Source organism: Mandrillus leucophaeus, unplaced genomic scaffold, assembly GCF_000951045.1.
Source record: "Mandrillus leucophaeus isolate KB7577 unplaced genomic scaffold, Mleu.le_1.0 Scaffold205, whole genome shotgun sequence".
In the NCBI taxonomy this organism is placed as follows: domain Eukaryota; kingdom Metazoa; phylum Chordata; class Mammalia; order Primates; family Cercopithecidae; genus Mandrillus; species Mandrillus leucophaeus.
Genome location: NW_012102088.1, coordinates 682846 through 695317, shown reverse-complemented (window position 1 = coordinate 695317; position 12472 = coordinate 682846). Strand labels below are relative to the sequence as shown.

General features: G+C 45.0%; 1 protein-coding gene across 2 annotated transcripts in view; it reads right to left on the bottom strand.

Moving 5' to 3' along the window:
* Window positions 1-4549, bottom strand: part of ZNF17 (zinc finger protein 17) — a 10841-nt gene extending 6292 nt beyond the window's left edge. The window contains exons 1-2 of one of the 2 annotated variants that reach the window (XM_011979659.1): window positions 4304-4549; window positions 2376-2416 (exon numbers count right to left, since the gene is read on the bottom strand). In XM_011979659.1, coding sequence (XP_011835049.1) covers window positions 2376-2396 — 21 coding nt within the window. In that variant the 5' untranslated portion in view covers window positions 2397-2416; window positions 4304-4549. The remainder of the gene's footprint in view (window positions 1-2375; window positions 2417-4303) is intronic. The other variant, XM_011979660.1, reaches the window with a different exon arrangement.
* Window positions 4550-12472: the final 7923 nt, after the last annotated feature.

Sequence of the window (12472 nt, the reverse complement as noted above, 5' to 3'; positions counted from 1 at the left end):
GCAGAAGAATTGCTTGAGCCTGGGAGGCAGAGGTTGCAGTGAGCCAAGATCACACTACTGCACTCCAGCCTGGGCGACAGAGCTAGACTCCATCTCAAAAAACAAAACAAAACAAAACACTTGGCACATGGGGGCCTACCTTTCTTTTGTCACTCAATTTCCCTAGAGTCACCCAGATCTTGCCTCTCAGATAACCAAACTTGGACTCACCCTCCTCCCTTAAGTGCCCAGTGCCAGAGGTGGAACCATCTATTCATGCTCCTCTATTCACGCTTTGGATGGCACCTTCCACATGTATCCAACACCTCCACTCTTCCAACACTAACAACCACCACAGCCCAACCGGGATTATTTCCATGGCCTGCTACCATGCCACTCTGCACATGAAATCCTGCAGTGCATGACAAATGCAGCCAGAATCCTATTTGTCCCTGGACTGACCAGAATGCAATGTTTAGGAAACATGGCTTTGAAGGTCTCTGAACCCAGTCCTGTTTCTTGCTTCGACCTCGGCTTTCCAAACCCACATATTCTTGCACATCTCCTTTGAGTTCCAGATCTTGGCTGTCTCCCACTTCTACATGTATATGCTGTCCCACAAGCAGTCACGACTTTCTCTATCCCCCAGCTCTAATCCAAAGCCCAGATACGCCGACCTCCCCAACGCCATCCCCACCCCAGGCCTAGCAATGCTTCTAGCTGATCCCATCTTCTGCCAAAATAGTCTCAGAGTTCACATGAAACTACCCAGGTACAACCAAGACTTGCTACAAAACCCTGCTGAGTCCATAACAGGGTAATAAGCCCCTCCCAGACCTCACTACCACCTCACCTCTTTTGTGGAGACGCCTCACCATCCATCTTACATGCCCTCTCCCGCTCAAAAGTCTCTTATTTTCCAAAGGCTGTCCCCAGCATAAACACACAAATACACACACACGTATCCTCAGTCCATCTACTCCCTCATCTGTCTTTGTGATGCCCAGCAACACTACCAAGGTGCCCAATAGAAAGATCCAGTCCTCAGCCTCTTCCTTCCCCTTCCTTCTCCCTAACAGCATCGCCTCCAGAATCTAAAGATGTTTCTTCCTAAATCTGACTCATAGATTTACCATGGTGTACACACCAGCTATCATGTAGTAGATGTCTCCATCCTGAACACCTCCAATGAACTCCATTTCCGTGTGTTCCTGGCACCTCTACATGAGTTTCTGGAACATTTTTGACTTGGCCCAAACCTGGTTCTTCATATGCTCTATTAAAACTCCTCCTACTACAAAATTTACCACATCTTAGTTGCTGGAACATCCAATCTTCTCAACAAGGCCAAAACTATGGGGCCATTCCTGACTCCCTCTTGCATCCTACCTCCCCAGCTTCCTTGCTCTGTACATCAAAAAATGTGAGCTGCTCTAGATCAAAACCTACAGAAGCCACCCACCCCTTCCACCTCCACAGCCACTACTCCTGTCCAGCCACCACTCGTGTCCAGCCACGACTAACCTCCACTGGACTGTGGCAGGAATTATCACCCAGGTATCCTTGGTTCTTCCCTAACCCTCACTCTGTCCTCCATTCTGCAGGCAGAGGAAGCCTCTTAGAATCTAGGCCAAATGACCTATTTTTTCTTTCTCAAACCTTCCCTAGCTACTACCCCCCTCAGATTAAAGACCTAGAACCACTGAGCACGGTGGCTCACACCTGTAATCCCAGCACTTTGGGAGGCTGAGGCAGGCAGATCGCTTGAGGCTAGGAGTCCAAGACCAGCCTGGCCAACATGGCGAAACCCTGTCTCTACTAAAAATACAAAACTAGCCAGGCGTGGTGGCTCACGCCTGTAATCCCAGCACTTTGGGAGGCTGAGGCAGGAGAATTGCTTGAACCCAGGAGACGGAGGTTGTAGTGAGCCAAGATTGCGCCACTGCACTCCAGTCTGGCGACAGAGCGAGACTCTGTCTCAAAAACAAAACAAAACAAAAAACAAAACCTAGACAACCTCAGGCTGCCATTCCATGCCTGATCCCTGCATGCCCCGACCTCCTGCCCTGCTGCTGTGCTCCTTATCCTTGCCAGCTAGAACATTAAGCTACAGTTCTCTAAGCATCCCATCTAAGTCTCACCACCAAGCATTTGAACATTCTGGATCCTGTGTTTGAGATGTCCTGCCAAATCTCAAACCATCAGTTGTGAGAACTAGAACCACTCTATATAACCAGGGACTGAGTTTGGAACCCAGGTCTGGTGAAACTACAGGCTCTCCTTGGACCCAAGGGAGAAAGAAGAAAAGGTGAACAGTCTCTGGATAACACCATTCCCTATATCAGCATGCTGAAACCATCTGGGATGGGTGAAAGCTGGAAACACTCTCCACTCACCTGTCCAGCATCCATAAGCATTGCTGCCACTGCTATGAACCCTGTGGGAAGAGGCAGGCCATGAGGATTAAGACAGCATTGCAGCATCCTACAGGCTGACTGTACAACCACCTCTGGCCCTGCAACTAGAGCAAAGTTATCTCAGGCTACACAGTAAGTCCTCAGGGTTCAGTCTTGATGAGGATTGAACTTCCTTGAGTCTCAGTGTCCTTATGTGTAAAATAGAGATTAAAAGGACTGCCAACTAATAGGGCTTATATTGGCACCAAACGTAAGTAGTACACACTATGTATCAGCAATTTCCTTCTACTGGATTAAATATTTTGTACAAGTTTTCAGCACAAATGACATGGAAGGGTTTTGAAATTTTGGGTGTGTATTTTTCCCACTTCTTACAGTGTTAAGCAATTGTGATACATAAAACTTTCCACTGCAAGCAAATAGAAAAATTAACATTCAGCCGGGTGCGGTGGCTCACGCCTGTAATCCCAGCACTTTGGGAGGCCGAGGTGGGTGGATCACGAGGTCAAGAGATCAAGACCATCCTGGCCAACCATGCTGAAACCCTGTCTACTAAAAATACAAAAATTAGCTGGCATGGTGGCGCATGCCTGTAATCCCAGTTACTCGGGAGGCTGAGGTAAGAGAATCGCTTGAACCTGGGAGGCAGAGGTTACAGTGAGCCGAGACCGTGCCACTGCACTCCAGCTTGGCGACAGAGCGAGACTCCGTCTCGAAAAAATAAAAAAAGAAAAAATGAAAAAAGAAAAATTAACATTCAACAACTATTAAGTGAATAAATTTAACTATTGGTTACATTCATTTCTAACTGCCGACCTATGTGTACATATTTAGAAGGATATTGGTTCATTAGTGGTTAAAGAAATGTTTTATACATTCATAAATAAATAAGTTGTAGGGAGAGGATAAGCAAGCAGGTCAGTTCCTAGTCCCATCAGCAACCAGGCCTGCCTGCTACAAATTCAGTTGCTGGAAGATCGCTGGAGGCCCTTGACTAGATGTGACAAACCCCTACCCACGTCTGGACCCAATCTCCCCACTAGTCTGGATGACCTTCCTGCTGTTCCACAGAGTGGGCCTGGGGGTCTGCTGGGTCTGCAGGTGCCGAAATCTAAACCACCTCACACCTCAGTCTCCAGCCTAGGCCAGTTCTTTAACCCATTCAGAACTCCGTTTTTGCAGACACGGGCCAGAATCCTTCCTATGACAGGTCTGCACCTGTCTAAAGGGACTGTCAGGCTTATGGAGCCAACCATGACCTGCCTTCCAAAACTCAGTCCTCCAAAATGCAACTTGTAATCCTCTCTGAAACCTGCTCCTTAAGCCGATTTCTCCAACTCCATTCTATCAGATTTTCAGGCCAAAAGAAAACCCATGGAATAGACTCTTCACTACCCTCACTGCTGTATTTGATGCACCAGGAAATCCTGTCGACTGTCTCTCTGAGATCCACCCAGAATCTCATCACACTTCCCCTCTACTGCAACTCCTCTGGCCCATCCCTACCATAACTCAAGGGGTCTCCTCAGCGGTCCCCTTGTCCTACTTTAACATCCTGTTTTCCCCAACTTTAAACGTCCACCTCTGGGCATAACCCTTCCTGCACAGCCTGCTATGGCTTTCAGCGGCTCCGCGGCCCTCCCAGGCGAGACTCCGCCTCACCTTCAGCTCCGTGGAGACAAAGACGCTCGGGCTCCCCAGTGCCGCCCGCTCTGCAGCGCCTCTAAGCCTCGCAAGTGCAGGTCCCTGACAGGAGCTCCCCCGCCTCACAGCACCGCGGACACCGGTACCCCACACGAGAACGCCCCTCTCTTTGGGACACAGGGGCCTGACCTGCAGGGCCCCTCCTCGGGGCTTCGGCACTCGGAGGAGGGGTCTGGCGGGGCGCCCTGGGACGCGGCACCCACCTCAGTCAGGTTCATCGGCACGGCCTCCGCTAGCACAGCCAGGGAAGAGAGGGGCGGGAGCGGCGGTGACCTGGACGCTGACGAAGGCACCGACGCCTACAACCGACTCAGTCGAGCCTCACTCTAGCCTCTGTACAGCGGGGAAACCTTTTCTCGCGTTTTTCCGCTCTTTCACCTCAGTCTCGACTCAGCCTGAGGGTGAACGGATCCCCACTCAACCATATTGACAACACCATGGGGCGTTGCAGGAAGTCCCGCCCACACGCAGTACGAACCCACGTAGGCGCCTCTCTGCTAGGCCTTCATTGGCTACACTCGCTGCCTGTGTCCGCCGCTGTGTCTTTTGGGTAGTGTAGTTCCCACGCCGCTGCCTGCCCCGCCTGTGAACCTAGGTAACTCGCGTTCAGGATGAAAGCCAGGAGGATCCTCCAGAGGTGTTGAGAAATGCAGTTACGGGGCTTCAAGGGCGTGGAGGGGCTTCATTGGCTTTTAAACGGCAAGCATCCAGATTTTCCCGGAAGGCAGTCCAGAACAAGTCAGAGTAATGTTTCAGAGACCTGCCCTTTCAGATTCTGTAAAGCACAGCAAGTTCCCAAAGGACGAACGTCCGAAGGAACATGGCCAACCATAATGAACTGATCTGCCACGCATAGCGATCAGTTCTTTTGTGCTTGCCAAATACACACAGAACGAAGCTCTGGAGACTGTTTTATAATCTTCAATGTGCTCTGCTGGGACAAGAAAAGACCCAGACATGGCATGATGGGGAGTTTGAGGAGGAATGTCTTTCCTTTCTGAATAATCAGTTACTGTCTTTCAGCCTACCCAGTAACACTTTATTCACATGTTACTTATTACTTTATATCTGAGATATTTTCCACTTACTTTGAGAAACTGAAACCTAACTGAAAAGGAAAAGCGACTTATCTACCATTATCTACCAGAATAGTGTGGCCTTCCACCAGTCAACCTTGTGCAAAGAAAGCATCTTACTCCTGAGATAAAGGTTTGGGAATACATGATCTCATCTCATCACTGGAAAGTGATTTATCATTTCGCCTGAAATTGTATCAACAGTGTCTGCACAGGGAGTTGAAATCGTCTCTGAATAACTCTTGTGAAATGGCGATTACTGAAACTATTAATGATGATTATGTAGTTATCCAAAGAAACTGGCAAAAATAGTTATAGAGAAATATATTTGTGATAGGAGGAAAAAAGCTAAGGTTGTCCTAGAACCTTGGACACACTCAAATTTGGTGTCCAAAATCTGATTCTTTTTCAAACTTGAAAACATTGTGCATTAACAGCTTGAAGGGAGCGGTAAAGACTATACATTTAAAAGAGTTACCAGAAAAATAAAACCGAATAGGGAAACTGTGCTGTCGTATTTATTACTCTAACATGTTTGATGAACACTCATTAGATGCCAGGTACAATACTAAGTGCATGGGACACATCAGGAATAGGGATGCCAGCTGTCTGTGATCCTATAAGACATGTAAGACATATTTAATGAATTAGTCCTCAGTCCTGTATTGACTTTGTCAGGTCACTTTAAATGTCCTGTATTCAGCTTTTTACAATAAATTACAAAACCTCAGAAGTCAGAGCTATTTTTCTACCACTGTAATTGTAAATTAAATCACTTAGTGGCTATGTTAAATTAATTTAATTGTAAAATAAATTTTATGAAAATAAAATTTAATTGTAAATTAAATCACTTAGTGGCTATGTTAAATTAATTTAATTGTAAAATAAATTTTATGAAAATAAAATTTAATTGTAAATTAAATCACTTAGTGGCTATGTTAAATTAATTTAATTGTAAAATAAATTTTATGAAAATAAAATTTAATTGTAAATTAAATCACTTAGTGGCTATGTTAAATTAATTTAATTGTAAAATAAATTTTATGAAAATAAAATTTAATTGTAAATTAAATCACTTAGTGGCTATGTTAAATTAATTTAATTGTAAAATAAATTTTATGAAAATAAAATTTAATTGTAAATTAAATCACTTAGTGGCTATGTTAAATTAATTTAATTGTAAAATAAATTTTATGAAAATAAAATTTAATTGTAAATTAAATCACTTAGTGGCTATGTTAAATTAATTTAATTGTAAAATAAATTTTATGAAAATAAAATTTAATTGTAAATTAAATCACTTAGTGGCTATGTTACATTAATTTAATTGTAAAATAAATTTTATGAAAATAAAATTTAATTGTAAATTAAATCACTTAGTGGCTATGTTAAATTAATTTAATTGTAAAATAAATTTTATGAAAATAAAATTTAATTGTAAATTAAATCACTTAGTGGCTATGTTACATTAATTTAATTGTAAAATAAATTTTATGAAAATAAAATTTAATTGTAAATTAAATCACTTAGTGGCTATGTTACATTAATTTAATTGTAAAATAAATTTTATGAAAATAAAATTTAATTGTAAAATAAATTTTATGAAAATAAAATTTAATTGTAAATTAAATCACTTAGTGGCTATGTTAGCTGAAAATCATACCCCTACAAATAAAGATATGGACATAGTCTTGTGATCTCTCCTGCAGAATTGGTGAGGGAAAAATAAAATGGAGCACTGAGATATTCAGTAAAGGAGAAGACTGTATTTTGGCCAAAGTCTTGAAATTTAGTTTATCAAATTACAAAAAGAAGGAAGGAAGGAGAGAGAAAGAAGGAAAGGAAAGGAAAAGAAAAGAAAAACCAGCCAACTGAAGGTCTGGAAGAGTTAAAGCTGCTCAGGAGTGCCAGCTACAGGGAAGCTAAGACGGGAGGATTACTTGAGTTCATGAGTTCAAAACCAGTTTGGGCAATATAATGAGATCCCCGTCTCTGAAAAAATTGAAAATTAAAAATATGTTAATCATTTACCAACAATACATCCCTACCATCCTACAATTTATTTCTAGATATTTACCAAGAGAAATTAAACAAAGTTTTTTTTTTTAGACAGAGTCTCTCTCTGTCGCCCAGGCTGGAGTGCAATGGCACAATCTCAGCTCACTGCAACCTCCACCGCCCAGGTTCAAGTGGTTCTCCTGCTTCAGCCTCCTGAGTAGCTGGGATTACAGGCATGGCCACCATGCCTGGCTGATTGTTGTACTTTTAGTAGAGATGGGGTTTCACCATGTTGGCCAGGCTGGTCTTGAACTCCTGGCCTTAGATGATCCACCCGCCTCAGCCTCCCAAAATCCTGGGATTACAGGCGTGAGCCACCTCGCCTGGCCCAAACATCCATCTAATACTTGGTGACAGGCCACATATCTTTGAATATATATATATACACCAAAAAGTTAAAAATTATCCAAGCATGGTAGTGTGCACTTGTAGTCCCAGCTACTGGGGAGGCTGAAGTGGGAGGATTGCTTGAACCTGAGAGGTGGAGGCTGCTGTGAGTGAAGATCACGCCACTGCACTCCATCCTGGGTGAAAGAGTGAGGTCCTGTCTCAAGAAAAAAGCAAAAAAATCTAAAACTGTGCGCCTAAAACCGTAAAACTGGGCACACTTAGATATTTCTTAGATATTTCAAATGTCTTCTCTGAGTCCCTGAACTCACTCAATTTTGACTTATAATCTTTATGAAATAGAAAGCTTGAAATTTACATCTAATTATATTAATTTGTTTTTCATGTAACATTTTGTGCACTCTGGGATCAAAGAAAGACTTATCAGAGGGTGAATTCTGAGATCATTTTGCGGGTCCCCCTCTAAAATTGTTTTCTTTCCATTTTCTATGTCTTACTCCCTCTTGACCTTTGTTAATTTTAATTTTTTCTGACATGAGTAGCTTGGTTGGAGGGTAATATGAGATGGTGCTTATGAATGCTCCTAACTGCGGGCATGTCACATCATAGGTATTAAATATAAATAAAGTTTTCCCCTCTGTTCTTTCTGTATTGTTGTATCTTCATTTCTTTTTCTTCTCTCTCCTTTTCTTTAAACTCCTAGGTTTGCTTGATTTTTTCCCCCATACTCTACCTTTAATCTGTAGGAGACAAAAATTCTAAACATCCCATTCTCAATTGCAAAATAAACTTTTAAAATCCCCCAGAGATTGCACAACCTAGTCCGCCACGTGAAACACCTGAGCAGTCCTCCTAGCACACTGAGGTTAGGCCTAAACACCCTATTGTGCCCACTTCAGCCATCTCCTGCCTGCGAGCGCCATCTGCTGCCTGTTAGCCAGAACATCCCAGCGCTGGGTAAGAGGACTCCCTGATCACCGCTGGATGACCCTGGCCTGCCTTCTCCGGGGATGCCCTCAGAACGCTCACGCTCCAGCCACTGCAGCCCCGAGGGAACACAAAGAGCTGTGAGGACGCCCCGGCTCCTCCACTTCCCTTCTCGCGGTTGGAATCGGGGTGCTCACTCCCCTCCTCTATATTTTTTTCCCTCCCAGCCCCCAATATGGAAAAGCCTCCTCAAAACCCCTCCAAACACCCCTCTCACATGTCTCATCCTGAACCTCCAAGCCCTAGGCTTCGTGGATTTCATTAAAACCGAACACCTTATTTTCCTCTGTAACGGGGCCTGGCCCCAGTATAAACATCCAAGACCTCTGAGCCTTAGGCTTGGCAAACTCCATTAAAACCAAACACCTTATGTTCCTTTGAAATGTTGCCTAGCCCCCAATGTAAATTGGACAATAATAGTCAACGGCTGGAAAATAAAACATTCACCTTCCAATTTAACGTGATTTAGAAAATTTCCTCCAACGCAATGACAAGTGGTTCAAGGTACCCTACATCCAGGCTTTTGCCTGCCTTCGTTTGTGCCTTTCCCTCTGTAAGTCCTGTTCACCTTACAGATTCTGCTCTTAAATGAGAAGCCTGCCAAAATGCCTCCCCTTCCAGACAAGCCCTCCTCCTCTGATTTTGATCCCACTGATGAAACCACCCCACTAGCCCAACTTCCACCACCCTCTCCTCCTCCTCCCCCTTTGGCTCACATACCCCTTTATCCCTGTCTTCCATCTTCCCTTCCTTCTTCCCGTCATACCCAATCTCGTATCCAGCCCCCTTCCACTGAAAACCAGACACATGCCCAAAGGGCCTGCAAAGTTCTCCTCTTGGGGGAAGTCGCGGGGGCCCAAGGCATAGTTCAAGTTCATGTTCCTTTCTCCCTAGCCAGCCTCTCTCACCTTGAAAAGAGATCTGGCTCCTTTTTCGCAAATCCCACCTCCTTCCACAAGGAATTTCTCTATGTCACTCAATCTTATGACCTTACCCGGCATGACATTTATGTTATCCTCTCCTCCTCCCTCACCCTGGAGGACAGGGAACATATCTGACAGCCACCAGGCCCAGGCAGACAGCATGATGCCTTCACCAACAAGATGCTGCTCATAATGCAACAGGAACCTTAGCTGTCCCCAGAACTAACCCCAATTGGGATTATCAGATAATTTCCACAAACAGAAATGAGGCCATATAATAACTCCTAGTTGGCATGGATAAAGACACCCTTGGCCAGGTGTGGTGGCTCATGCCTGTAATCCTAGCACTTTGGGAGGCCAAGGCGGGCGGATCACAAAGTCAGGAGATCGAGACCATCCTGGCCAACATGGCGAAACCCGTTTCTACTAAAACTATAAAAATTAGCTGGGCATGGTGGTATGTGCCTGTAGTTCTAGCTACTCGGGAGGCTGAGGCAGGAGAATTGCTTCAAACGGGGAGGCAGAGATTGCAGTGAGCCAAGATTGCACCACTACACTCCAACCTGAGCGATAGAGCGAGACTCCACCTCAAAAACAAACAAACAAACAACAACAACAACAAAACCTTAGATACATTCTCCCACCATGGCTGCCAGTCTCAAAGGTATTACTAAGGCATGTTCCATTTGCACTCAAAATTCCCCTCAGGGAGCTCTCAGACCACCTCCTCTCCCCACACACCAAAGACACCAGGGCAGAACTAGCAAATCAGCTTCACCCACATGCCTCCCATAAAACAAGTCCAGTACCTCCTGACCATAGTAAATACAGTCTCTGAATGAAGAAAAGCACTTCCTACCACCACCGAAAAGGCACACATCATCACTTCTATTCTCCTCACCCATATTATTCCCCAGTTTAAACTCCCCTCTTCCATCCAGTCGGACAACAGGTCAGCATTTGTTTCACAGGTTAACTAACAGCTGGCAAAGGCTCTAAACATTAAATGGGACTTCCGTATCCCTTACCACCTCCAATCTTCTGGAAAAGTTGAACAGGCCAATGCCCTTTTAAAGCAACAACGGGCCAAACTCTCTCTAAGAGGTTAAATGGCCCGTAATTCACTTTTCCCATTGGTCCTCACTGTGATTCCCTTTTCCCATTGGTCCTCATGTGTTTACAAGCCATTCCCTGCAAGCCCTCAGCCTAAGCCCATTTTAACTCATGTGTGGACGCCCTTGTTTCCTCCAGAATCTCCCTGTATCTCCCCATCTTCTATACGGGATACTTGGCCGGCATTACTCCTCACTCAACATCTAATAAGACAGGACCCTAACGCTTACTTGCCCAAGCCTGAAAGTCCATTCTCCAAATACTTTTTCCTGCCCCTACAACCATGGGACTGAGTCTGGATCACAGACTCCTCCCCTCTCCAACCTAAGTGGACGGGTCCTCACCAGGTTACCCTAGCGACTCCCATGGTGGCAAAGCTAACATCCTCTCCACACTCACTATTCCAAACTAAAACCAGCACCAGACCCACATCCAAACATTTTCTTACCCCAAAAATATTCTTCCTTTCTCACAGGACCAACCTTGCTGTGCTTAAAAAAAATTCCAAAAGTTGCAAATCCAGGAGACCCTTGTCCTTAACGCTCCACCTCCAATTTCCAATCTTTTATCTCAAACCTTGTTTCTGATCTTTCCTGGCATCCCTTCCCTAAGTTGCTGAATAGTCCACTTCGATTTCTCACACAAATCCAGTGGTTCTCATCTCTTTCTGTTAACCCGTGCACATGGACCCGGTAAAAAATAAACCTGTGTCTCACCTACTCAACGAATCCATCCCCAAAAGCTGTTTAGAATTTTGCTCAGCAGGCCGGGCGCGGTGGCTCAAGCCTGTAATCCCAGCACTTTGGGAGGCCGAGACGGGTGGATCACGAGGTCAGGAGATCGAGACCACCCTGGCTAACACAGTGAAACCCCATCTCTACTAAAAATACAAAAAATCAGCCGGGTGTGGTGGCGGCGCCTGTAGTCCCAGCTACTCCGGAGGCTGAGGCAGGAGAATGGCGGGAACCCGGGAGGCGGAGCTTGCAGTGAGCTGAGATCCGGCCACTGCACTCCAGCCTGGGTGACAGAGCGAGACTCCGTCTCAAAAAAAAAAAAAAAAAAGAATTTTGCTCAGCTAAACACCTTTCTCACCCAATCCATCAAATTCACCCATACAGTGCCTCCAGGAAAGCAGCTGTGAAGCCAGATGGTCACGCTTCTTCACCTCGTAATCTCTAAACTAAATATGTTACAAGTCAAATTTCATAAAGCACCCATAGGGATCTTATATCTACCCCAAATTTACTTGTATTCTTGGCCCTTTTATGTCTCAGTCAAATACCCTAAACCGGCCCATGGTGCCTTTGTTGGACAGATTTCCCCATCCCTTTGTAATCCTACCCTCACTCATTACCAACCTTTCCCCTCTCTGCCAGCACCACTCTCCTTGTACTCAACTTAAGGGCACTCCCTGGAAAAAATATACAAAAAGTTCCCCCAACTGCAACCTTTATCCTTCTGCCCTGTCAGGACCACAATGGCTATTAGTCAACAAAAGCCCATTTCTTCCTCTTTCTCCAAAACCGAACAGCCCTCCCCACCTCCTCCACCTTCTCATGGCTCGCTGGCTTCACTTGCAACCTTTTGCTTGTCAACCCCTCGTCTTTTCTTTCTGTGTGGCACAAACTCCTTTTTTTTTTTGAGATGGAGTCTCCCTCTGTCGCCCAGGCTGGAGTGCAATGGTGCAATCTCGGCCTGCTGCAACCTCCACCTCCGAGGTTCAAGCGATTCTCCTGCCACAGCCCCTAGAGCAGCTGTGACTACAGGCATCCACCACCGCATCCGGCTAATTTTTGTATTTTTAGTAGAGACAGGGTTTCAACATATTGGCCAGGCTGGTCTTGAACTCCTGGCCTTAGATGATCCA